Raw genomic sequence first — 26,570 nt, 5'->3', positions numbered from 1 at the left:
CACTAGCCGTGGAAGAGACTGGACTGGCTTCTTGTCCCTGGAGTGGACGGCTGCCATCTTAAGTTGCTGTGTATAATTGTGTATTTTGGTGAGGTCTATTTTATGTGAATTCATAAATATCTCTGAGTAGCGTAGTATGGCCCTGGTGCAAGCTAGAAAATTGGATATTTCACTGTTGTTGCGGTATTAAAATATAGTAATTATTGGGGCCCAATGGATCTCTCAGGGCTCTGGGCCCCAATGCACCTGCTGTACCAGTGGTAGCTACCCCCCTGTCGCTGTTGTGTAAAGAACTGGCTCTATAGCTATCCGTTGCTTTGGGACCTGAGCTCATCTACGTCAAAGTACAGAATGCACTTCATTGCTGTTACATTCATCCATCGTACTCACTGCAGCCGTCCGCGCAATCATACATGCTTGCGCAATTATTCCTGCAAGGCAGTTCAACAGTATGCGCCAGCAACTAGCCGGATGTGTACTGCTAAAAACGAGATCTGTGCTGACCTTAGCACATGTGACATCAAACCTTGGCTGTTTTTATCCGAACTTGAAATTTGATTGAGGAAAATTGATGACGGCTGGACTAGTTAACTTACAAATAGTGAGAGTTCATATCGAACCACACCCACTAGCTCAACATCTGAGTAAATTAATAATTGAACTCTAACAGGGTACGAGTCCAATGAAGTCTGAAAACACTGACAATAAGTGTTATTATTACCTAATTAAATAATACTTATAGAGTTATTTTTCGTCCTTGTGGTTTCCTCTTGTCTTATTTTTGTCCCCTGATTTTTCTTCTGCAATTCTTTTTCCATTAGTAGGAAGGAAAAAGATTAGGAAGATTGGGGTTCTAAGTCCTGTTCAGCTCTTTTAGGTCATCGCAGTGCACAGTAGTTACCTCAAAGTTTGAGGCCGATTTCTGAACCCACCATTGATGTTGGTTTCCAGGAGGTGTTTTGCAGTCATGACTTTTTCCTCCCTCTGACCCTTCACAGGGGCACAAACATCATCCACATTATTTGCATTACATAGTAAAGCAAAGTCAGTCAATGAATCAATCAGGGTTTGCAATGCGTGGCTACTCACCCGTGAGGGTCTCAAGGCGCTGGGAGGGGAGGCGGGCTGCTGATCCGTCTGAAAGCTGGGGTTACGTTGAAGAGCCAGGTCTTGAGATCCTTCCTGAAGTGGGTCAGTGACAGGGATTATCTGAGGCTATGGAAGGGAGTCATCCTTACTTATGGTGCACTAAACAACGTAACTGTACCAGACAATTACCCAATTTCCTGACATAACGATACCTCTATACAAAGAACATCTCCTTCGAAGTGTGTGGACGCACGCACTCAAATTGAAAATCAGTAAATCAGTCATTTCGTTCAGCCTAAGCACGCAGTGTTTGTTGGCTGGACTAAGCCACTCCTTTCGGGCCTATGGTACCTGGAGATCACCTTATAACCTTCAGCTAGCTATCCCATTCCCAGGAGGGATATTGATGACGCAGTAGTTCCCTCGCCCAGTAAGTACTGGCCATTATAAAGCACCATACCAAGAAATATATAACTTGCAGAACATTGCAGCCATGCACATGTGAGTAAGTACATTTTTGGGGCAAAACAATAAGAACATAGGTAGCTCTTTTCATGGTGAACAGAGACACCCATTTTATATGTCTCATTTAATAACCAGTGGAAGATGACATGTTTGGCTTTCGCGTTCACTGTTTTGCCACAGATCACAATACATCTGCTCCATGATGTGCTGGTCTTGTTCAGAGCTCAGTAGCATGTTTGAAAGCCACTTGTATTTTCATTCTACTGCTACCCGCACAGGTCCGTCATTCGCTCACATTTTTTGTCACTTGTAGCAAATACACTGAACATCCCTCCTGACTTCCTTCAATTTTGTCAATTTTATGTATGGGGGTCAAAGAAAAGGGAAACAATCTCCTTCGTAGTCGCAAAGTCCAATGTATTTGGACATATTAGCAGTGTAAGTGAAATGACTTGGGACATGATTATAATTCTGGTGATCAATGGGCTATTACAACTAGGGTGGTTGGACCCCCATTGCACAGCCCCAACTGCCAGGGATCAGAGGACTGAGAGACACAATATGCTTTGTGGTGCCCTGAGGCACCTCCAAACATTTTACGACTTCCCTCACCACCAGCGGTCTCATGAAGGGTCTTCTTCCATGAAACTACTGGCGAAAAGGAAAGAGGGTCCCCCTCTTGCCCTGTGCACGTGGGTGCATGCAAGGGGGCACATGTTGCGCCCCCCTGCAGTTGTGCAACCCCAGTTCCTACAGGGGATGGAATGCACGACATGGTGCATTCCTTCCCATGCAGGAACATGCACTGACGGTCCCACAGCGGTGAAGTTTAAGGCTCACTATGACCCTTTAAAATGCACTGCAGTTGGACCGGCATGTTGCCCAGCAGACCACCAAAATACTTGTAATCTGGTGGGCGGGCAGCGGTGAGTTTTGGTGACGCAGGAGAGTGTCGGCGGCATGCTGACCGCTCCCATAACTCCAAAACTCGTAATCAGGCCCTTAATATCCTTGACGTTTTAGTAATCGGAACATAACTGCTTGTGGTGTGCTCTAAGGAGTTGGCTATTCGGCACCGAAAACTGACATTGACTGATTTTCTATGACATTTACCATAAAATTCTCCTTAAACAGCCAGTTAGATTGTGCTTCTGATTTCTGGTGCCACTGAGTATGCCTATAATGCAGTGCTTCATTCAACAATAGCTAATGCCTCTACGCACTATATTGTTCTAAACCAGTAGCACCTCACGCTTCTCCTCAGATGCCTAACATGGCAGCTTCATGTCATGCGATGGAGAGAAAAGTGTAAACATCAAAACATCTAAGCCATAGCCCTAGCCTCATTACTTCGTATGAATGTTAGCACTCTGTAAATATAAAAATAAAACAAAATATTTGAAAGGTTTTTTGGGGCTAGGGAGGAAGCTTCTCTTCACTTTCGTGGCCGGGGGAGTTTCTCTATTTCCCTCTGTTGTCCTGTCCCTTTCTGTGTTGTCGTGCAACATGTGTTCAGTGTGCTTTGCCATGGGGCATACGTGCCCTTTTTCTTTTTTATTGTATTAACATTTGCAATGTTTTCACTGTGATCGACTTGTCACAGAAGCACAATGCTGCATGAAAACGTAGGGTTTTTTGTTCCATTCTGTACAGTAAACATTTTTTTTTCAGAATTATGAATGTCCAGATTATGGTTTAGATAGTATTTAGACTTTATTTAAATGATTTAAGCAAATACAGTGACTGTCTCGGTCACACCAGACCAACAGATGCACCAGCCGAGCTGGGTGTCTGCAGAGTTTCCTGCAGTCTGCTGCCTCTGGCCTTTCTAATCTCATTGCAAAGGCAGACTCTGGAATAAGATTTCCCTTTGGGCTGTTTATGCAATCTACGCATTCAGACAGCATTATGGGAGAATAACTCGTTCTCTAGGGTCTTCCTTCAGCAGTAGCCCACAGATCTGTGACCTCTGAACTTCCAGTGGAATGAGTGAGAGCGCACACTTTCGATTAGTGGAAATTACTTAGCAAAGGTCTAATTTATTTTTACATCATTCTCAAATGGACTACTTTAACCATTATCCGATTCCGGGTTTTCCCTGGAAGTCTGCTCTTTAAGTGACTCACAGGTCTTTAAATAACTACAAGTCCTAGATAATCCCAGATAGATTTCAAATTTTAATTTTGTGGTGAACATGCAGGATTTCAGTGCTTAGCAAAATCAATCCCGTCAGACTTGCCTTCAAATCCCCAGATACCATTATCTCCACCTTCAGCTTGACCGCAGTCTGGGGCTCCACTCCACCTTCTAAGATGCCAATAATATCAATACTTTTTAGGGCGCTTTTCCGATATACTATTTCTCTTCCTGTTTAAAGAGAGATTTGAGTAGCTACTAAGCCCTTGCTGTCAGTCCTCAATTGCTATAAGCCACCACAATCTGTAACTCACGCCGCTGGTTCCGCCATGCGGCATAAACAAGAGAAGAGGCCATTTCTTCAGTCCGACCTCGGTGTGAACTGGTTACAAACAAATAGGCAGATCAATACTTGAGTGGCCGCAAATTAGTCTTGAAGTCGACGAGAAGCATTCTGGGAAGATGACGAGATCAAATGGCCCACTCACTTCTGGAAGATCCACATTTCTCCTTGAGAAAAAGGCTCTTATGAGAAACCAGGGAAATTCACAAACCTAAAAAACACAAGATGGGGGTATCTCAATCCACAATAGATGACCCTGCCTTCCTGGGTACCAGGGGACTCCTCCGCTGGATGTATATTTAAATGGCCGTTCTATGCCCTTTTCTGATTAAGAACTGTCTCTTAGCCTATAATGTACGTTTTCTAGTAACAGATGTATATAGGGATGCTGTCTGCCACTCTTTATATAAGGCACTATGTACATACATACTGTAAACCGAATTCCACGGATTGGAGCAGGGTATTCCTGGTGGCGTGCATCCAGTTGGCCACCCTTCCGCGCACAGTATTGTATTGTAATTGATGTACTTCTCGCTGTCCGGTCCACAAGCGCTATGATGCCTCAGGGTAGAAACGTGCTATAGAAATATAAATATAATTTCATCATTAGTATAGTGAAATATGAAAGTGATTTAATTGGTGGAGAGGTTATTCAATTATTTGGATTCAGAAGGGTAGCAGAAGGATAGAAGAGGGAAAAAGGTTTGCATTTATATAGCGTTTGTTACCCCTGATGGGGTGTTAAAGTGCTTTTATTTTTTTGGGTGAGTGGCACGCTACTCCGGAAACCCATAAAGGATTAGTGGTGAATTAGTATAGTAAAATATGAAAGTAGTGAGTGAGTAGGGCAGACTGCTCTTGCACTATATGAGGTTCAGGTAGAACTTCTATTGTCTGTCTTTGCTCTCTGTAAGAAAGAAGATGTTGCGGTTTTCTACACACCCTGAAGCAGAGAAGCCCACAAGCCCACATCACAAAAGTGTGTACAATCCAAAACCTTAAACCAAAAGTCAAATATGTATGTATTGTACTGTGCAATGAACACGCACAACATATAACACGTTGGAAACCAGCATAAAACTAGCGACAAATTGCCCCATTATTTGTTGCACTGAAGGCTGGCACAGGGGAACAAGCTCTATTTGTTCATAAATTCTCCGACAAAAGAGAACGGTGCAGACGCATCGGAAAGGAAGAAGTAATGAATGCTGCCATGAAGCGTCACGACAGTGGCCATAATTGGCATAGGATAGCAATTATGCTGGCACTGACTGTTTCCCTGTGCTATGATGCCATTACACTTTAATGTGGAATTACTGATAATTACGCAAATACTCCTGTTTGCGTAATTGATTTGGTGGAAAACATCCTACCATGAGAGCACATTTAACTGTTTGTGTTCTATTGAATTTAGCACTGTTTCTTAGTGCACACAATGCATCCGTGTGTCCATTTTGGACGTGAGGGTGCATTTTGCTCTGAGAAAATAGCGCTAAATGCCAGTAGTAAGTTGGGAGGAAAATCCTACCCCAAGGGCATCTTTAGTAAGCGCGAGCTTCTGCTTGCTATTAAGGTTCTGTTGTATTTAGAACTATTTCCTAGCACAAAATTAATCCTTGCAACCATTTTGAACGCAAGTGGACCTTTTTGTGGTAAGAAAAAGTTTTACACATATAATTGCCCTTCTTCCATAAGTCAAGAGTAATCTTAAGAAATCCTTAGGTAATTCTGCATGATTACACTACACGGAATTACAGGAGTTACGTCCACCCTAAAGGCAGCCCAATAAAAGCACACAGGGGTTGTGTCCATTGCCCAACTCGGCATGTAACTTAGCAGAGCTGCTATTGCAATAAATGAGAACATTTCCAAATTATCCAGAATGTGTTGGAAAATTTAAATGTGGCCAAAATGTGCATGAAATTAGGAAATCTGCATGTTAATAGATTAATCTGTGCCACAGATTTGGGATGTCCATATTCATCTGTCTCTGATTGTTGTCCTTCATTGAAATAGAATGGAAGGTAACACTGGCAGTGCACTTCTATTTCTAATGACAGAGAAGGATTCCCTTATGACGTGTCTGAGGTCAAAGGCATTTAGGTCATCAAAATTATTGGGAAGATGCCTGTTCCCATGTGGCTCAGACTCGTGGCTTCATGGTCCATCAAAGTAAAATCACTTGGGTTGCTTGGTGGACATGCTTCAGCCAATTGTACCTCTTTTTTGTAGATAATGAGGACTGCATTCGGTTCGCAGAAGGGTTGGGGGGACAGGGAGCGAGGACATCTGAGCGGCAAGTTAGAGTCTTCTCGGTGGCTGAAGGGAAGCGTAATAGAAAGCAATCATGGAAGAGAACGCTCTCCGGGGGGAGCCAATGCTGACAAAGCAGGAAAGATAGAAGTTGTTGTTTCCATCGATTGGAGTAGGGGGTGGAATGTTCACCATAGATTACATTTTGCTGAGATGAAGCAAGACGTGAGCATGGAGGATAGTTCCCCTGCTACGCACAGGACCCCTTGTAGCTTCCATGGGCTGATGGGCCCTGGAAATCCAATCAATGAATAGCAGCGAGGAGGGGGAGGCTGGAGAGTGGGGACAGCGGAGGGAGGAGAACAGGGGAGCACCTACATGCCGCTGTCTGTGTTTGCACAGCCTCTTATTGAATTTATCTTGTATCGTCATAACAAATCAGCGACAAGCGGCTTAGGATTGGTATCTTGGGACTGCTCAAAGTATTTAATAGCAATCACACATTTTGATGAATAAGGAATGGGAATATTATCACTTCCCCACTGTGGAAATATTCCATATAATGTCAATTTTGGCAGGTGTTGCTTTTTCATTATCAAACCTGGGGCAACACTGCAACATAGCATTGGATGAGTATATCTAGATTGTACTTAGGATAACTAAACTCACACAGTAAGACTCTCTTATAGTGCTTCCTTCTAGTATGGGATTACTAAGGCTCAGTTATGAAAGAAACCTCAAACTGCTTGACAGTATCTGACTTTGTATTGTCGGCTTGGTTGGTGTTTTGTAAGGGATGCAGTCTTCCATCATGCCTCATTGCAGGGGCAGTGCCGTTTGGGGGTTCCTAGCATCAGGAAATCTTTAAGAGCCAGAGCCTGCCCATCATCACTGGTGGATGGGCAGAGCCTGATTTGCACTAAGAAGTCCCCATGCAAATCAGGCCTCAATCCATCACAACCCTGCCTCTGCTAGCCGGTATTACTGAGCTAGAAATTTTAAGACATTAATTGCTAAGAGTTAGATTTCGATGCTCTAAGTGTTGGAGGTGTACGGAGTGGTACTGAAACCCCAGCCCCCCTAAGGTTTAGAGGTGTATTAGTGTGTTTCAGGGACTCTATCCAGTCTTTGAGAGGACGGCAGAAAGAAGCCCTTTTGAGCAAGGGCTCATAACATGGACCCATCTGCCCAGAACAGAGATTTCAGCCGGTATGCCTTGAGTTCCAGTTGCCAAAAGGCAGCACCCCTTTTGAGATCTCCTATGGCTCAACAGCCAGGAAGAAAGTTTACTGGACTGAGTGCCATCTACAATGATCTTCTGTGCATTATTGAAATACAACTCAACAGAATGAATTGCCTACGGGCGGATTCTCTTTGAGGGCGTCGGGGCTCCGCCCCCCCTGACTTTCACGATCAAATTAAAAGCAAAATTTTATTGAAACTACTCCTTGTATAAATTTCAAAGAAAATTGTTCACACACTAACTGTTTTGTCGGGCGGGTGGGGGGGGGCTGTACTGACACTCACTGTGCTTGTTGCTCAGATTTCTTCATGGCAGTGAAGTGACGCTTTCCATAAACTTCCTCCCCTGGGCGTGTCCAAAGCTAAGAGCATTTGCCGGGCTGACGAGCTCACATCCCTGAGGCCTGTGATGTCATCAGCTCGGCAAAGTAATAGCTTTGAGGATCAGTCTCCTCCCCTTGTCTACATTTGTGTTAAATTCCCCACGGGCGTTTTTGACAGAAGCCCCGTAATCAGGGCCGGACTGGGAACCGAAACCGGCCCTGGCAAAGTGCTCGGACGGCCCCCCCTCCCCCCGGGGGGTTGGGGGGTGCGACCGCGCTCTTTGCTAGGGCCGGTTTTCGGCCGATTTTGTTACAGTGCCGTTTTTGCAGCTATGCTGCAAAAAACGACCCTGTCACAAAACTGGCCCCCACCTTCGCGGCCGACCGGGGGATTGCCCGGTGCCTGCAACAGCCAGTCCGGGCCTGCCCGTAATGCTGGGGACTCGTGTCAGTCAAGGAGGGGAGAACGTGGTTTCCCCACCCTTTTCCAACTCGTCACAAGAGGGGTGGATCCTGTCCTGTGAGGAGTTGGGAAAGGGTGGGGTTGAGGCTGTAGGCAGGAAGCCGTAGAAGACATACTGCGCAGACTCACGGTATCTGCTTCCCGCGCTGCAATTAATGCAGTGCGTCATTTAAGCAAGCAGATCCCGAGGCAGTCTGCTGAAACGAAACCGAGAGAAACCTTTCCGAGGTGAATCTCTCAGTTTTCCCTCTTTTTTTTAAATCTTACCTGCCAAGCGCTCCTCTTTTTAGGGCACACGTGGGTGGTGGATTCATGCCACACGTTTGTCATGGCACTTGAACTTATGGTTAATATGGTACGTTTACTTTAGTACTGAGCGGCTGTTCAACTAAAGCGAAGCGAAAGTTAAGCATAATCTTCCTCTTCCATGCCCTTCATAGAATTAAAACTTTCAGGTTGCATGACTTCATTTTTCAGCTGCTTTTAGATGGATGACAAATAACACGTGTCTGACTTTCAGGCTATGTTCGGGAGGGGTTTTGGTTATAATTGTTTTACACAAGAAGGCCTGCAGTAATACTGCTAACTGGACATGAAAAGAGCAAGAGAGTGGGAAGAAATAACGAGAGGGACGCATGAAGAGAGAGTGTCTCTGAAAGAGAGAGATAAAGAGTGAAAAGAGAGGGTTAATTGAGAGAAATTAAAAATAAAGAGGCGATCCAAGAGGGACAGAGAGAGGTTTAAAGAGTGATGATTGCCAGCGGGGGATGAGGAAGAGCGTGCAGGATATACTTTAGTGAAGCACAACGTAATGATTGCTGAGTCTTTACCTTAGCGCTTGAACTGCTGGTGTCACTGAGTGAACCAAAGCGCTAGAGAGGCCATGAAGTATCTGGTAATTTAACCCCACTAGAACTAAGAGAGAGAGGTTTCTGGCCCACTGCCAAGGATGGCTTTGTTACTGTGCACTGGTGTGCTTTAGGCGTGTCTGACTTTGGGTAAAGGTGATTATTAAACACACGCTTTTGGACATTTTTTAAACATTTATTCAGGGAGTACAAAACAATAGGAGCAGGATGGAAAGGGTGTGGGTTCAGATTTTTAAGCTAAATAACTTGAATCCGTTTGGGAATTGTGCAACTCTTTGTTCTTAAACTAAACATGAGGCAGGAGGACGCTGAAAAAAAATTATGCAGAACTCTTTTTAGTGGGCTTTTCTGTTATGGCAAATTAGTTCAATAGTAAGGTAGCTCAGTGAACAATGCACACTGTGTAGAGATCTTCCTGTAACATAAAGGACATCTGTAATTTGGCATGCATACTAAGATTCGTTTCAGACTCGGATTTGGAAGGAGGGGAAAGGTAGCGGGTGAGAAACCCGAAGAGTTTAAATAGGCAAGTGAAATGTACAAGCCTATACTTTTGACACATTTTATTTAAAATGGTTTTTCCTACCTGAGGTTTGTGTGTTAAATTGCTATCCGGAAGCTAGTACAATTTTGACATTTCAGTATTGACTTAACTAAGGTAAATGTATCATTGTTTACACAAGGACAACATCAAATGTAATTATATGTAGTTTTTGGAAAACGTTTTACTTTGGTCATGAAAACTAGCTGATTACACATTCAAAGGTTACTCTGATAAAGTTAATAAACGAGCGCTCAATTAAACCACATCTTGCAAATAATGTAGCTCACCACCAGGCACGCATCCAAACTTTTACGACCCGCCACTTTCAAATGTCACCAGCCGCCACAATCAATATATTATTCACAATAATAATGTTGGCTGCAGCGTCGGATTGGTAACGCGGGCATTCGGGCAATGCCCGAGGGGCCGGTGTCCGAGTCCCTGCTGTGGGCTGCTTTTTTGAGCAGTCTGGGGCCGATTTGGGCGCTATCTCTATTGTTCGAACAGCCAGCGGCCCAGTGGGTGTCCGAGTGGCCTTTCTATAGGCAGATGGGCGCTCGTTACCTCCGGTTTAGCAACAGGCAGAGAGGTGTCACTCCCTTTGTCCTGCTGGCCGGCCCATTAATGTGTGCACATACTGAGCGGGGCAGGGGGCCTGAGTAGAAGTGGCCTCACTTGTTTCAGGTGTATTTCAGCAGTGTAAACTAACGTGTACATTTTTTTTATCTCCCCCCACGCTTTTTTGTTTTATAAGATTACGCCGAAGCAGTCATTGGAGGAAAGGCATTATGCAAATGTGGGCCGTTTTTTTTTTTTGCGTGCCCGGGCCGATTTTCAATCCCAATCCAACCCTGGTTGGCTGAATGTCTGTCATTACATTCCGTGTAATTACATCAAAGTAGATTATACATCACAATGTTCTACATCACAGCTTAGATGGTAATAAGTGTGTGTGTGTGTATTTGTGCGCGCGCGCACACATATATATTTTGTAAAATGGCAGTCACCACATTGTAGTTATAGTTAGGTAGTTAGGTCATAGTGTCCATAGCAGGAGCGTGTCTGTTTCACTAATAACTTTGACACCATTTGATGAATCGCCATGAAATTGTCCTAAAAAGCAGCTCAGCCACCTCTGCTCTTACATGGAAAGTTTTGCACTGATAGGCCAAGCGGCTGCAAAGAAAGAAGGGTGAGGTGTCCCAAAAGTAATTTTTCCAGTGTTAATTCCCTGTGGAAACGTTGCTCTCCAGTACAGAAAAATGGTTGAATGGATTTACACTAAGTTTTGCAAAAAGTTAGTACTTTACTCATCAAGAATCCTTTTTGTGAACAGGTGTAATCCGTTAAGCTGCTTTAGATATATTAGCATTTAAAGAGGGAAATAGGGTGGGCATGACGGGATTAACCGCATGCGTGCGGGTGGAATTCCGCCCGTACGCTGAGATTTACTCATTCCCATGTTTCATGACGAGCTGGGCTCGTCATGAGCGTGCGAGGAGGCTACCTCATGACGAGCCCAGCTCGTCATGAGCGTCGAAGGGGTTAAAGCTCAGAAAACACTAGGTATATCTGGACTGTTAATCCTGCAGGGTTTCAGTGGAAGTTCAGTGCAGCTAAAAAAATTAAATAAATAGGGAATTCTGATTGGCCAAGAGAGTTTTTTCTCCCATCAGCCATTTTGGTACTGCGGTACCAGTGCTAGTACCACAGTGACAAGTAATCTAATTGGCTAGCCCCAACTCTGAACAAAATGTTGCAGTCACAATTACAGGAGTCAGGGGTACAAGGGTCTGGCCATAAGCCCTGCAGCAAACAGCCATTGTGCAGGCAGTAGGCCATGCGCAGTGGGATTTGGCTGCCTGCAGTGGGTTGGGTGTAGGGCCTGCTGCCAACCCTCTGCTGCAGATGGCCCAAGCCACTGCACCGTTGGGAGTTTGGCACCCATGGGGGAGGATTGAAATGTCATCTGTGATGTCATTAATTATGTCATTTATGTCATGAGTGATGTTTTATTTGAAATCATAAGCAATGCATGTGGGGGACACAAGTTGCTTGTGGAAGTTGGCAATGAAGCTAAAAGCTTTGTCCCTTAGTTTGTGCAAGGAATCTGTGAATACTTTGATGCCACAAGTATGTGTCATTTGACCACGGAGGACAATGAAAGATATCTCCTTTTCTTTTTCATAGTTGGCGAAAGTACCCGTGGAGTCCTGTGGACAGTATACAACATGCAGCTCCTGCCTTGGCTCAGGAGACCCCCATTGTGGATGGTGTGTGCTTCACAACACGTAAGTCTGGGTAATTCTCCCTGCTCGCCCACTTTCTTTGTTGAACTATGCTGAGCTATACTTTGATAGTAATGTTTGCATACCTGGTTACATGCGTAGCCAGCTATTGACTTTCTTTATGAAAGGTCTAGTGCGTGGTCATGTGGTGGGTAGTCTTGGAAGTACATCCTACAAGGATGGGCCCTGCACAGGAAGTCTGCATCTTCTTTTTATCTTCTTTGTGTCTTCTTTCCCTGGTACTAGCCGTAGGGAGGGGTTTGCTGATGGGTATGATGTCTTACATCTTCACTTACTGCTGGAAAATTTCTGTGCTTTGCATTAAGACACATTTATGTGGCAAAGACCTCTATGAATCACAGCGTGTTATTACTTCACAGATACTTTAGGGAGGCATGCTTTTGATTTTGTTCAGCACCGGTATAAAGGACCTATGCATGCACTGTAAGCATATCAGATATGTTGGTCTGTCCCAGTATTTACACAAATAATAATTTAAATACCACTATTTTGTTTTATTTCTTTTATAGTGCTACTCATCTTAATCGAGTGTTGGAGCGCTTTACATCACACGTACACATTGTAAATTCACAATAAACCCCATGTCTGTAAATCAATGTACAGGATGTGCTACATAAGACGGTGAGGGTTATAAGGTCTAGGAGTCACATGTCCTTCATAGCTATCTGATCAATATTTGAAGGATTACAATTTATGAACTGTAAGTAACAGAAGGATCTCTGTGTTAAAAGCAGTAACCCACTTACCTATCTACATAAAAGAAAAATATGTCATCTGTGTGTCACATGATAGGTGTTGCAGGAGACATACTATCCCTCTATTCTACTTTGATTAAAAACTGAGACGAGACAAAACACAGATCTCTCCAACAAGTACATTAACCCTACAGATTTATCTTACCATTATTATTACTTCCTGAGATGTACTGGGACCACAAAGATCTATACAGCAAGTTCCTTAACCCCATAAGATATTTTAAAATGCAGACTGAGCAACTAATTAAGCTGAACAGATTTACTGCCAAGTTTCTCCTTGTTGCCAATTTCTTTGTGGCAGAGTTAAAAAAAATAATTGTATAAGTTGAGGCTCATTTTTGTGTAATGGCTTCATCACTTTTTTAGCACAACTCCAACACAAAATCTTGTTTGTTAAATATTGTATTGTACTCAAATGCACTTATGATAGAGCTGCTAAACACATGTGTGAGGTCTTAAGATTTGATGTCACTTCTTGTGATGCCACTTCCTGTCAGGTCAGGGGTTATGATGCCACGTGCAGTGTCACACACTGTGATGTCATGCATCATGATGTCACTTGCACACTGCCTAACTTGGTTAGGCCCCCCACTACTTCTTTTAAGACTTGTGCCCTGCCTCCGAGGACGATCTGGAAACCCACCGTGTGAGTTGGCAGATCTGCTTCTTTAATCCAGGACTTGTTTCTCCTCTTACACGTGGTATTTCCTCCCTCCCTCACTTCCTCTGTTTCTTCTGTCCTTCGCCCCTCCTTTAGTTCTTTCCTTGCCTCCACTTCGCCCCTGTAGCAGTGGCATACCGAAACTCGACGCCCCCTCCACACCCCTCATAGTACATGGAGGCCCCCTCCACACTCCAGACCCAGTCAGGAGCTCCCATGCCAGGGGCCCGCCTCCCGTGGATAGTGCTGTCAGGGGCCCCTTGAGCTCGCCCCTCCCCTTCCACCCTCCAGCGCGGGCCCTGCGGGGGCCATTGTTACGCCGCTGCCCTGCATTTCTTCCTCTTCGCCCCCGCCTTTCCCCCCACAGCCCTTCCTCGGTTTTCTTTTTGTCCTCTGACGCGTGACGCAGCTGCTCGTGGCTCTGTCATGTGTCGCCCGCGATGGAGCAGCGTGCATGCACTTGAACGTGTGATCAGGGCAGTACACCCTGGGACCTGTTCACCTCCATTCTTCAAACACAGAAACCTGTTCCTTGACGTTGGGATGCTTTTCATGTTTGTGAGATAAAAACCCGCCTCTCGCAGGCTGCCCACTTTCCTCATGTGTATTCAGTGTCAAGGTGACGTTGCTACGGTGATTGCACACGTGCCACGCGCCTCGCTCCGGCCTTGGGCCCTGTGCTGTGGTTTCATTTAGAGCCCCCTTGGGGAGGAAAACATTGCACGAACAATCAAAGCAGGCCAGCCTGCGACTTGTGACATTATTTTCATATCTTAAATGCGCTGCGGGCAATCCGGAATCGTTCATTGCATAGGCGAAATCGTATTTCATTGCAGATATGTTTTTTATCGATTCATCCGAATATACCTGGTTTATTTATGGGTTTGAGGATACGGTCTCATCGTCTCTTCAGGACAAGCATCACCGTTTACACTCTGCCGGCGGACTCCTGCCATCTTCAATCACCCTTTGTGCTATCTCGCAGTTTTCTAGGCGTCACCTTTATGACAGAACCGAGTTTAGGTTAGTTAGCTACAAGCAAGTACCAGTGGCGAGTTGAACCTTGAGTTAGCCTCAGTGCACACAAGTAAAAATTGTGAGAGGAGGTAGGGTTACTTGATTTTTGAAAATCTGTATAAATATTTTTTATGGTGAGGATTTCGTCACTTTCTCCTTCTTTTTATTGGTTTTGGCTGCAGCCGTTCGAGGGGCACAGTGCTGCAGACCGGGGAACTCAACCATTGGTACGCGTGCCAAATTACATTAGCTTCCTTCACATGGTCACCCAGAGAAGAGCCAATATAGCATGGTGTAGGACAAGATGACCTTGAAACCCCTGAACTAAAGGGTTCAATACTGCATCCCCCAGGCCCCTCCATCACCTCTCACAAAGGAATTTATATTTTCAAAGATGGTAGGCCTTATATTGCATTGCCTGCATGGTGTCGCATCAGTGGTGTAACAAAACGCAGGGGGGCCCCCCTGCAAGATATACTGAGGGGCTCCTCACACTCACATTAGATGGGGCTGAGGGGTCCCGCTCCAGTATGGGTATGTCTGGTGCCCCCCCCCTTTTTAAACCGTGGGGGTCTTTGTTGCACCCCTGGGTGGGGGTGGGGGGATGCAAGGAGGAGAGTTACAGTAGTACATCAGTGAGGAGTACTTGTGGGACCCCTCACATCACCATCCGCAGGTGTCCCTAGCATAATACATCAAGCTTTCGTCTCTGCTACCACTGTTGAGCTCTCCCAAGGCACTCATTGCTGTCATCTGATTTCCAGTCCCAAGCTCTACCTCCTGCAAATCTCTCTAATGAACCCAACTCAAGCGTGCGTCTCTATCATGGCACAACAAACTTTCAGCTCCACCTGACTCCCAGCCGAACCCTCTCACAGTGCCCGCTGTGCCATCTACAGGTTTCTTATGTACATCACCACCTACAAATCTCTCTTACGTCCCCATTTACTGCCACATGTCTTCCATCGATAAAGTCTACCTCAGGGAGGTCTATCTCATCCAGACCACCCTCTGAAGATATCACTCCCAACTGATATATCACTACTTGCATATAATTCCGAGGGTGCTTCACAACTTGCAGCTGTCTCAAACAAAAGCATCAACTAGTATTGGGCACAGGTGCAAAAAAATACGCAAATTCTGCTTGAAAGCATCTAAAAATAGTAAACATCTGCTTATATTATGGTGTATTAATTAAAAGGGGCTAAACGAACCCCTTTTAAGTAGGGCTACAGATGAAGCTTTCATGTTGTCAGTTCTTCGACGAAGTTCACTAAGAAGAAAAGGGGAGGTTGGGTCAGCCATTGGTTTTTATGTGTGTTTCTTGGTTTGCCATTACTTGAATGGACTGTCAATCCCATCCATTGTATTTCATTGATGGTTACATTGTTGCATTTGAGTTCTATTAAGTTATGAGGCTCAATGAGACTCCCTGTTTGGCTTGCCAGGCATGCCCATTAAGCTTAATTTCCGGACACAATGGCATTTTAATTAGTGAATTATAGCTGTTTTGTTTAAAAAGAGCTTGCTGTTTGGATACCTTAGCCTTCTTTAAAGTAATAGTGCCATTTACTAATTGTCCTTGCTTGCACCTTCATTAGTTTTACTTTGCTGTCATGTGATTTGTGGAATTTGGATTTCTTTTTTCTACAAAGTAAAGATCTGCATGCATCTAGACGTTTCTAAATATGCAACAAACATACTGGACCTTTGTCTAAAGGATCTACTATGCAACATTTTACTGTGTATGCCTTTTAAACTCTCAAATTACAACACATACTTTATTATCTGACTCCTTTTCTTTGGGGGTGCAACTTAACTCCACTACTGCAGATTGTTTTAAAAAAAAGTGGCCCTACTCCCATCTTACACGCTAAAGCCCAAACTGTTGCTTTAGTTTGAGATTTTCTTTGTGGGACAGCTTGAACAAAAAGTCATACAATTTCTATCAACTATTTCCCTATCAAATTGCTAAACCTGTTAACTTTGCCAATGCTGGTTGAGTTTGGACTACAAAAGTTCTTTACATGCTCTGCTACTCCTATCCCAGGGCATAGAGCACTGTGCAAATACAATTGTTTTGATGGAGGCCCTACTTAAAGCCTGGCTCAGCCTCGCCCCAGCAGTGCCTGGCAGGGGAGCAGCTTCCACATTCATTATGGCAGGGGAACCCCAGCTGGGGCTGTATCCCCTGGGAATTTTTTTTCTATGTTCCAGTTACCTACTTCCCACTTAACTCTCAATCCCCTGCCATTCATTCCGTACGTTCAGCCCACCATCGGCTCCCACCCCCCTTCCACCAAACCCCCTTACTGTCACTTTCTCTTTGTATCTTTTCCTCTTCGTATCTGTTTCACTCTCACTTTTCCCTTCATCTTGCTTTTTTTCCTTTCTCGATTCTCAGTTGTGTTCATTCTGCCTTCGCCCCTCCGATGGCACTCTGCCCAGAAACCAAAACAACATCTCGCTGTCCTCTTCGCCGGCCACCTGATCTGCCCTGTGAGGAGCCGCCTAATTGATTGACCCTGGGCTTACCTTTCGCTGTGAGAGTCTTGTGAATAGCTAATAGAGCTCAGGTAACCCAAGAAGTCTACAGAGGGCAGATAGAATCTGGCAGGCGGCCCTTCCAAGGCTTTCTCTCGGTTTACTTTGTGTCTGCTTGAAAGAGGTGTCTTCTTTGATTTCAGCATCCCACAACTTTGGTGGAAAGCACAAAGATGTCCTGGTGGATTAGATGCAGTAGGAAACTAAGGCCTTAAACTTCAGCGAGGAGAAGGCTGATGCTGGAGCTGTCTGCCTTGTGCAAAGGTCAACAGTGATTCAGAGACTTGCGGCCACAGCTTATCCGGCGCCTCGAGAGATAGGCAAGTGCTCTCCGCCTTTCAGTGGAACCTTTTGTACATATAGCCTTCATTTATAAACGCACGCCAACATGGCCGAGAGATTAGGACCAAAGGCGCGCTGTACAGTTCATATTCCGGCTCTGATCACTTGTGCCACAAAGCAAGCCTCAGTTCTCCCAGGCGCTTTCCGTAAGGGAGATGCTGCAGGGTTTGTGAGGTTGGTGGAAGAGTGGAGGGGAGAGCCTGAGAGGGACAGGGGAGGCAATGGTGAGAGCACAGAGGTCTGAGTCAGCTAGTGGCATCTCCCTTTGATGTAGAGAGGGCATGACCCATAGTCAGCAAGAAACATCTCCCTTTGATGTAGAGTGGGCCTGATTCATAGTCAATGAGGGGCATCTCCCTTTGATGTAGAGTGGGCATGATCCATAGTCAGCGAGGGACATCTCCCTTTGCTGTAGAGTGGGCATGATCCATAGTCAATGAGGGGCATCTCCCTTTGTTGTAGAGCGGGCATGATCCATAGTCAGCGAGGGACATCTCCCTTTGCTGTAGAGTGGGCATGATCCATAGTCAATGAGGGGCATCTCCCTTTGTTGTAGAGTGGGCATGATCCATAGTCAATGAGGGGCATCTCCCTTTGATGTAGAGTGGGCATGATCCATAGTCAATGAGGGGCATCTCCCTTTGATGAAGAGTGGGCCTGATCGATAGTCAATGAGGGACATCTCCCTTTGTTGTAGAGTGGCATGGTTCATAGTCTGTGAGGCCCATCTCTCTCTGAGGCAGGGGGCTTTCTGTTGTCCATGTGCACGAATGCACACTGACCATGAGAAAGTTGCCCCTTATTGACCAGGCGAATATGTACATAGTGACACATGCAGCCCATATACAGATATACCAGCTGCAATTAATTGAGGGCTTTTCATTCTCAATGGGGACAGCAACAGAGTCAGTCACCCTGCAGCTGCAGCTTGGGGACTGACATGACCTACAACATCAGTCGCTGGTGTGAGTGTGGAAATGCAGTAAAAAAATGTCAGGGCAGGGAGCTAGTTCCACAGCAGGACTGTGGCAAGAGGCAAGCAGAGCAAGAGCAAACGAGACAGGCAAGTGGCTCTTCGTGAGGGGGAGTGGGCCGTGTATGTGTGTGTACATGTGTGGCTAGAAGAGGGCGTAAGCATCTGCCTGATGTACGTACCTGTACTTTGCAGTGTCCCTTCCTGGTGCCAGTCTTACCCCTGGAATCTCTAGGCATCCCTGGCACCTAGTGGTCCTTTGTGTATTCTTGCCATGCTGGCATTATGGGGCCAACCCCATACCTAATGTTGGCCATTATTGGCATATTTTGTGCATCTTTAGCTCTATGGTCCACATCCCTGGCATACTATTGGTTGTTCTTGGCATAACAGGCATTTATTTTTACATGATGGTACCCAGGCTTGGTGTAAGAGGCGCGGTCTTACCATATTAATGGGATCCTGGAAATGATGGTGCCTACTGATACACTAATGCTGTTCATCCTTGGCATAATTTGGTCAATATTGCCAGTAGGGTACCCGCCAATGGCAAAATGGTAGCTAAAGTACGATGCTCAGAAATTCTTAGGTAATGGACATTGTTGTCATTATGGAGCCCATTTGGGTGTGTTGGTGATTGTGAAAGAATGGTGAAGAATAGGAGGGTATTGCAGACATCCCTGTCATCATGAAGCCCCTCCCATGGCAAAATGATAGCTCTGACATAATGGTGGTTGTTCTTCTTTGACATGTTAGAGGCATTGTTGGTATGATAGTGCCCGTTTCTGACATTATGCTGGTCATGTCTGACGTGTTGTGGACATTTGCGTTATGGCGCTCATCTCTAGCATTATGGTTCCGATGCATGTATTACTGTGGGCATCCTTCATAAAGCTGTGGCCATCCCAGACATAACAGTGCCCAGCACTTACGTATAATTGGCATACCTGGTATGTAGTGAACATAGTTTACCTCTAAGGAAGAATCTGTCTTATGCATTGAAGTCGCATGTGTGAGTACTTGATGAAATGATTTGGAGTCCTAATGTATTCGAGTAAAAATGAAAAGTTGTACTTTTTTTTTTAAAACCCATGGAGATCTTTTTCACCAAAAGATACTTTTTGGGAAGAATTTAGTTTATTTACATAAAATTAGCATATCGCGTTTGATAGCAAAATCTGGGTTTTTACATAAAACGAAGAACTGATGGCAGGAGGCAAAATTATGGCCTTTCCAAAATATATTTAAAACTGAGGTTCAATTGATAACTCGGCGTGAGTTCAGTAGACATATTGTTGTTTTCTCTATGGCAGAGGGTATTTTGCTGGCTGCCATGGCTGTTGTTTCATGACATGGGTTTCAGCCAGGGCTTTAAGTGGGCTGGGTCTCACTGGGTCTGAGCTCCCGCAGTTTTTTAAGGAGATCTCGAAACGGGTCTCTATCGGGCTCTGTTTTGTGCCCTGGCACAGGCGGTCGTTTTTTTTCGAGCATTATAGGGGAAGGGAAATCCTTTAAAGAGAGTCATTTTCTCTCTGGATTTCTCTTCTCTTTTCGGAACTCAGGAGCAGCACATTGTCGTGGTGTCACAAGGGCTTTATGTGGAAGATTTTTTCAATATTATATACAAGCCACTGTTGTTGCTTATTTATCTTATGCAACTAACACCATTGACAAAGCCAATAGTCCTGACTTGATGTAGGAATGATGTTACTTGTATCATATTATATCTAGATACAATGACAGAAACAGCAAAATACCAGTCGCGCGGGACACTATGCTAAGCACAAACTTTTAGCTTACATGTGTTTAAGCCCTGCCATTAATTACAATGGCGACTCTCCCTTGAGAGACCCCCAGTTTTTTCATCCAACTTAAAGCCCTGGTTGCAGCATTTTGTCATCCATAATGAATAAAGGTGTTGTGAGCTGTCTGAGAACTCCGCCTGTAGACTGATATGAGCTGTTTCACTGTCTGACAATGTAAAGTCTCTGATTTGCACGGTAGCTCTGCTGTATGATTCTGTAAGGTACCTCCAGCTATGCTGCCTACAATCTGAGATTGTACGATCTACACCACTTCCACGTTTTCCATCTTGCAGCATAGCTTGGCGTTCATGGTGTGTGACTGAAAATCCACTTGGAAGGAGTAGGATGGAAAATGAAAAAGTGATATGCAGAATTGAAGACAGATGCTATATACACTTTGAAAAATGATTGGACGTGCAAAATTGCATATCAGGCTTTTCCAACAGTTATCACAATTTAGACCTTTTTTTATTTTTAGGCAACCATGTTGAAAAAGCAGTGGCGGCTGCCATGTTCGGAGGGGGGGGGGGGGAAGGTGACAAAAAATAAAATAAACAGACTTACCTGCCGCGCGACGTCCTCCTTCGGTCTTCTAGTACGCTCCAACAAGGGACCTGGCAGCAAACTCCCCTAACCAATCCTGGCGCTGCTTTCACCAGCATGAGAACAGCGCCTGGATGGGTTGGAGTGGCCTCAATCAGCACTCCGTCTCTTTCTCTAACTTAGCTATCTATGAGAGTTAGATTAGAGAAGTTTAAAGTGCGCATGCCTGGCTGGCCGTCTGTCGCAAGACGGCCGTCCAAACAGACAGGCACATTTTTAAGCATATAGCTCCCTGCTGCTGCCAATCAGCATGGCAGTCCTGGCCCAGCCCCATCCTGCCATTCAGTTCAAGACAGGTCAGTTGCTGAAAAATAAAACGGTAATAAATAAAGTTTATTACCATTTTATTTTTCAGCACTGGTATAGGGCTTTCTTTCTCAGTGGGGTGATGCTCCTCCACTCAAACGGGTGAGCCGCCCCTGTGAAAAAGTCCACGTTTTGCCACAATTTTTCTATAGTTTGTTTGTGGGGATGAACGCCTAATACTCCTGGTGAAAATCTGCATTGCTTGACACGCCAGAAAAACACTGGACTGTTTCATGAATGCCTCCAGAAATGAATGTCTCTTTTTGAAAACTGTGCTGCAAAAAAACAACAAAGGGCTAATTGTTTTCAATTTTTTCTGATGCCAGAGACCTTAACAATCCCTGCCTGGAGGGAATCGGTCTCGCTCAGTGTAAACTGGGAGGATCTTTATGCCCCATCACTTTCTTAGTTCATCAACCGCCACTCCATACACACAAACAGCCTCTTCCAGGAAGAGCTTGACCTGTAAATCTCCACTTACTCATAAACATGCTGACACTAATATAGGCCCTTCATTCACTGTATCCACAGTAGGGCAGCGTGCCGGGAGCTCAGAACACCACAAACCTTTCTACTAAGGTTCCCTCACTTTGTTAATGGAAAAGCTGAGGAACTTTTTTAAAATAAAAAAAAAAAAAAAACCAACGAAAAGAGCCAGGAATGAGGTGCTTCTTTTGATTTTTAGGTGACAGCGCAATCATTTGGTGTTCACTGATCCCAGAATTCCTAAGCACATAACTTCTGGGAATAGGAGATGGGGAAAGGACAGTGATGATACAGTATGTCAGTTTCCAGCTGTAAGTGACAACAAAGGAAAAACATGGCAGCCTCTCGGGCACGTCATCTCCTTTCCCAGTCCCGGAAGTCCAGAGCTGAGGCTTTTGGGATAGAGAAATAGAGGATCTTGGTGCTTCTCAAGTAAATCCATGCAGCTGCATCACTGACCTCTGTCAGAGGGGCGCCAGCCTGTAGGAATTCGGCAGATATTTAACTACGCTGATGAAGGCAAATTCTGAGAACTTTGTCCTTCTATCTGAATTGTGAAATGCCCCACCTTTGTTAGACTTCATGAAGGTAGTTAAAAAATACCCCACACTTACAGAAAGGGGACATCTCATTGACCCCATATGCATGGCCATTTGAAAGAGTCCTCCAACTGGCCATGCACATGTGTATTTTGACAGCAACATTTGGGCCCTTACTCAATAATGTACGCATAGGCAGAGTAATGGTGGAGGCCTCTCACTGGCCTCGTTCATCGGTTGATTAATCGTAAGAGATGGGCACGCCCATTCACCCATGTGTCCTTTCACAGTAACAGCGCAGTACATTACTGGCTAGGCTCATTGTACACTCTGACAGTAACAAGGAGGCGTTTAACTGTGAGGCTCACACTAACAGCGGGGGCTGCCTTGTCACAGCTCCCACTTCCTCCAGAGAGCCCTGCCCCTCGGTGATGGTCACTTGCCTAATGCTACCCCGAGGAGTGCCGTCCCCTTGCCCTGGCCTGTCCTCTCGGGTCTTTCTGAGCGGAGCCATTTACTGTCCATTTCTAGCATTTCCTGAAGTGATGAGACAGTAATCTGCCAACCAGAGAAAATGGCAAACGAAATGAGTTTCCCCTGGGGGGGGCTGTGCCTGCGCCCGGCTCTGCCTTTTTCCCTGACATTTCATTCTCCACCCTGCCAATCTCCCGGGCCATTTCCGAAAGAAGTCGTTTTCCTCCCTTGAGGGAGCGCGCGGCGGTGACCTTTAGGAGTACGTAGTGCACGTTAATGAAGTGTCCCTCAGAGCTCCCGGCTGGTGCTGTGAATGACCACGTGCAAGGCTGGCAGAGAGGGGCCAAGGGGCTGCAGCAAGTAGATACAGCAGGGAGGCGGGCACACGGTGGGTGGGGGCTCGGTGCAGTTATGAGCAGGAGTGTCTGCACCACGGAGTCATAACAACAAGTGCTGGTACACTGAAAGGCCAGAGTGGGCATCTCTGACTGCCCTGTGGCAGAAGTGACTGCAGAGTATATAGAAGTGCAGGGGGTACTAGTAGGACATAGACGTCATTAAGGGGCTTTCAGGGGTTGCATCTATGACCCCTGGCTTGCCTCTTGCGATCCATGGAATTTCCTTTGCGACCCTTGGCATCAGAGGTGGCAAATGGTGTCAAGAACAGAGGTAAACAGTGTTCTGAGCAGTGTTCACTTTCTGCCGCTGCCAGTAGGGGATCACGCGTTCAGGTAAATCCAGATACATTTAGGAGTAAAATATGCCCTCTTTATAATACTGAATAAAATAAAACAAATTTTAAAAAACACATACGTTTCCAAACTTCTTGCCATATTCTATTGTTGTGAATGCATGAAAAGTAATATGTTTGAATAAAACCATTACTTCTGTGCTTTGCAGAGCTGAATGAGATTCTTTACAAGTGATCATGAATCAAAACTTTGAAACACAAGGGGTGACAGGATATCAGTCTGGGGCTTTGTTTGCAGAACACAGTTCCCCACACAGTGAGAAAGTGAAAACACGATTGCAACAAAGTCCACGACAAATCAGTATCAAGATCAGTCCATGTACAAAACGAAAGTTTGTCGGATTGCTGTCCTTCATTCCATCATGTAGTTTCCAATTTCAATAGATCCCATAGTGATTTCCATGCAACCAAAGCAGACGGCACGTGTTTCGCAAGAAACTCACTTCTTCAGGGATCTTTATGTCTGCTCACTCAAGGACTCCAAATCTGCATGCGTTCCTGCTTGCTTCTCACCACACACAGTGTACACCATACATCATAATATTCTGCAGAGTTTTTACTTTTGGATCTGTGTGGTGAGAAGCAAGCAGGAACCAATGCAGAATAGGAGTTCTTGAAGAAGCGAGTTATTTGCGAAACAAGTGTCAGTTGCTTTGGTTGCATGGACATCACTGTGAGATTTATTGAAACTAGAAACTACATGATGGAATAACGGACAGCAATCTGACAAACCTTTGTTTGTACATGGACTGATCTTGATACTGGTTTCTCCTGGACTTTGTTGCAATAGTGTTTTCATAAATCAATATTTGTTCGCAATAATAAGGATTATATCAAACCCACTACATAGCTCGTAGGCGCCAGGACACTCTAGCCTGAGTAGCTGTGCGCCCATACAAATAACCGATTTCATTTCATATTGAATATGTGGTCCATGCATAACACAGCAATCTACAGTCATTCTAGGCGCTAAACAGACAATGTTTTAAAGAGTGCAGTATGCCTTTTGTAGAAATTACAATCCTGAAAAACAGTTGCCAAAATTTTGTTGCACCTCATTATAGATGTTGGCTTTGAAATGTTCAGTTTTCAGACCTGCTGTTTCAGCTGCAGTGAAATGAATGTTTTAGGTGTAAAGTCAGCATGGGCTGAGATCAACTTAAAGTAAAAGAGGATGCAAGAGATATGCAGGTCTCTATGCCTCCTCGGCTGGTTGCTGTTGGCTCGGACCCTCTGCAGAGACAACGTTGCTCACTCAGGCTGGAGGAACACCTTTGATACAAATGACATATGTAAAGGAAATATTAACAGTAACCTATTTTCCAAATGGCTATGAGCATATTTTATAGACGGTGTCTGGGTGTCGTGCCAAGATATCCCTATTAGTGTGGCATTTGCAACATTGCAGGCGCAGGTGTCATTAAATATTCAGTATCAGGGCCGAGTATTTCCCTGGACAGACATGACTTTCATGGATCAGGAGTGAAGGTACTCATCAGGTGAGATCCCCGTAGAGGGAAGGCACGCACACCGTCTTAATCCGTACATTTGACAGCTAACCGCCTTCACTCACACTCCCAGCTCATGATCAACATAAACCTAGAGGCATGGAAGGGAGAGAGGTTTGGACTGAAAGAGAACTAGAGGCCTCCAATTCCAAAGACCTACAAGTCCACAGCAGGGCTTGGACCGCCTTGAGAGACAATGTACTGTATGAGTAATTGTGTATGAGAGAAAAGACAAACACTGAGACTATGCCGACACTGTAATGTTGCAGCAAGACGAATAGCAGCTCTGGTCATCCTTAAACCGTTGTCAATCAAGCTAAGTATTGAAGACTTGAGGAGGTTGCAGATTAAACGTTTTCCTGCGAAGTATGGACATTTTTTAAACTTTGCATTGGCAAATCTGGGTGAAGTTTTTCGACTTTGCCTGACCACTCTGATGCGAAGGTTCCTTGCCACAGACTCACACTAGTAGGCTGTTTTCCAGCAGCAGAATGTCCTGCAATGAAAAGAGAGCACCCATTTAGTAAATGGCCCCAACATTAAGCCATGTATGGTGGAGATGGTGGATGCAACAGGGGCAGAAGCAGGTCTGTACGGTTGGTCCCGACGCTCCGGGATTATGTGTATGGGGTGCACTTGCGATCTGCCCCATGGACACCCTGGTGGGAGTGTTTCATGAAATGTGGCAGTGTGGATGCCCTGAAGTGAGACTGCTGCCAAGCGGCAGCTGCCCACCTGCTGCCCCCTGCGGCTTCTCACAGCATTAGGAACAGTTTTTCATTCATAAAAATGTATGCACATTTCGCTAGGAATTGATCTCTAACAAAGCACATTCATTAGCTGTACTATATTTCTTTGAAATTCAAAATCAAAATGTTTCATCAGCAAAGATGACAAGTATGCCCCAGGTCCACATGCTACGATGTGAGAACTCAAATACAAAGGAGTTTCCTTTAAATTTGAAAGAGTGTCCTGCACGTTTTAAAGCTAGGGACATTCTTGACCAAAATCTGCCCCTGACATCAGATGCCTGGTGCACTGTCTTCAATCTTCATCCAGGTCAGAAAGCAAGCTATGGTACTTGAATTATAGATTTATGTGTTGGGTTTGACCTGTTGGAACTGGGTGGGTTTTGGGCTCAGAATATGGGTCAAAGGCTCTGCATGTAAGTGATGGAACCCATGCTGAGTTGGAGACTAGAGACGTACCTTTAGGCCAGAGAGAGATACATTCAGCTTTTTTGGGGCAAACCAGTGGGCCGCCTCATTGTGGTGTACAGCATGCATTTATCAATTCATGGACTCCCTCAATAATAGCTCACATCTGCAATCTCAGGGAAATAACTGAGTAGGCATGGTGCCGGAACCATGCTGCCTTTGCAACCCGTACAGAACAGATACAGGCTGGTAGAGCAGCGTATGTAGGGTGTCTGTCTGCATAATCAGTCTTTACATAAATGACTTCTCTTTCAGCAAATGCATTCTAGCACAAACTGCCGGTGCTACGTTTGCAAAAGAAGGTTTTCTCGATATTCTGAAACAAATCTCATTTGGTCCGCAGAACCATTTCCAATCTCTTGCGTCTCATTTTTTGGTTCTAGCCAAGAACTTACTGTTTCAGAAGGCTGGTGCTCTTGCCTCGCATTTCAACATGTCCCATGCAGGGCTTCCGGTGGGCCTAGCAGACAACCCCATACCACTACCTCGTTGCTTTATGAACAATAAGAGACAGGTGGATCCTCTGTAGTAAGTACTCTCCGACGTCATACAG

General features: G+C 45.1%; 1 protein-coding gene across 1 annotated transcript in view; it reads left to right on the top strand.

Moving 5' to 3' along the window:
- PLXNA4 (plexin A4) overlaps positions 1-26,570 on the top strand; it is a 1,016,639-nt gene that overhangs the window by 486,064 nt on the left and 504,005 nt on the right. The window contains exon 6 of the mRNA XM_078677443.1: positions 11,918-12,018. Coding sequence (XP_078533569.1) covers positions 11,918-12,018 — 101 coding nt within the window. The remainder of the gene's footprint in view (positions 1-11,917; positions 12,019-26,570) is intronic.

This window comes from Lissotriton helveticus, chromosome 1_1 (genome assembly GCF_964261635.1).
Source record: "Lissotriton helveticus chromosome 1_1, aLisHel1.1, whole genome shotgun sequence".
Lineage (NCBI taxonomy): Eukaryota > Metazoa > Chordata > Amphibia > Caudata > Salamandridae > Lissotriton > Lissotriton helveticus.
The sequence above is the reverse complement of the archived record's forward strand: the minus strand, read 5'-3'. Positions and strand labels throughout refer to the sequence as shown.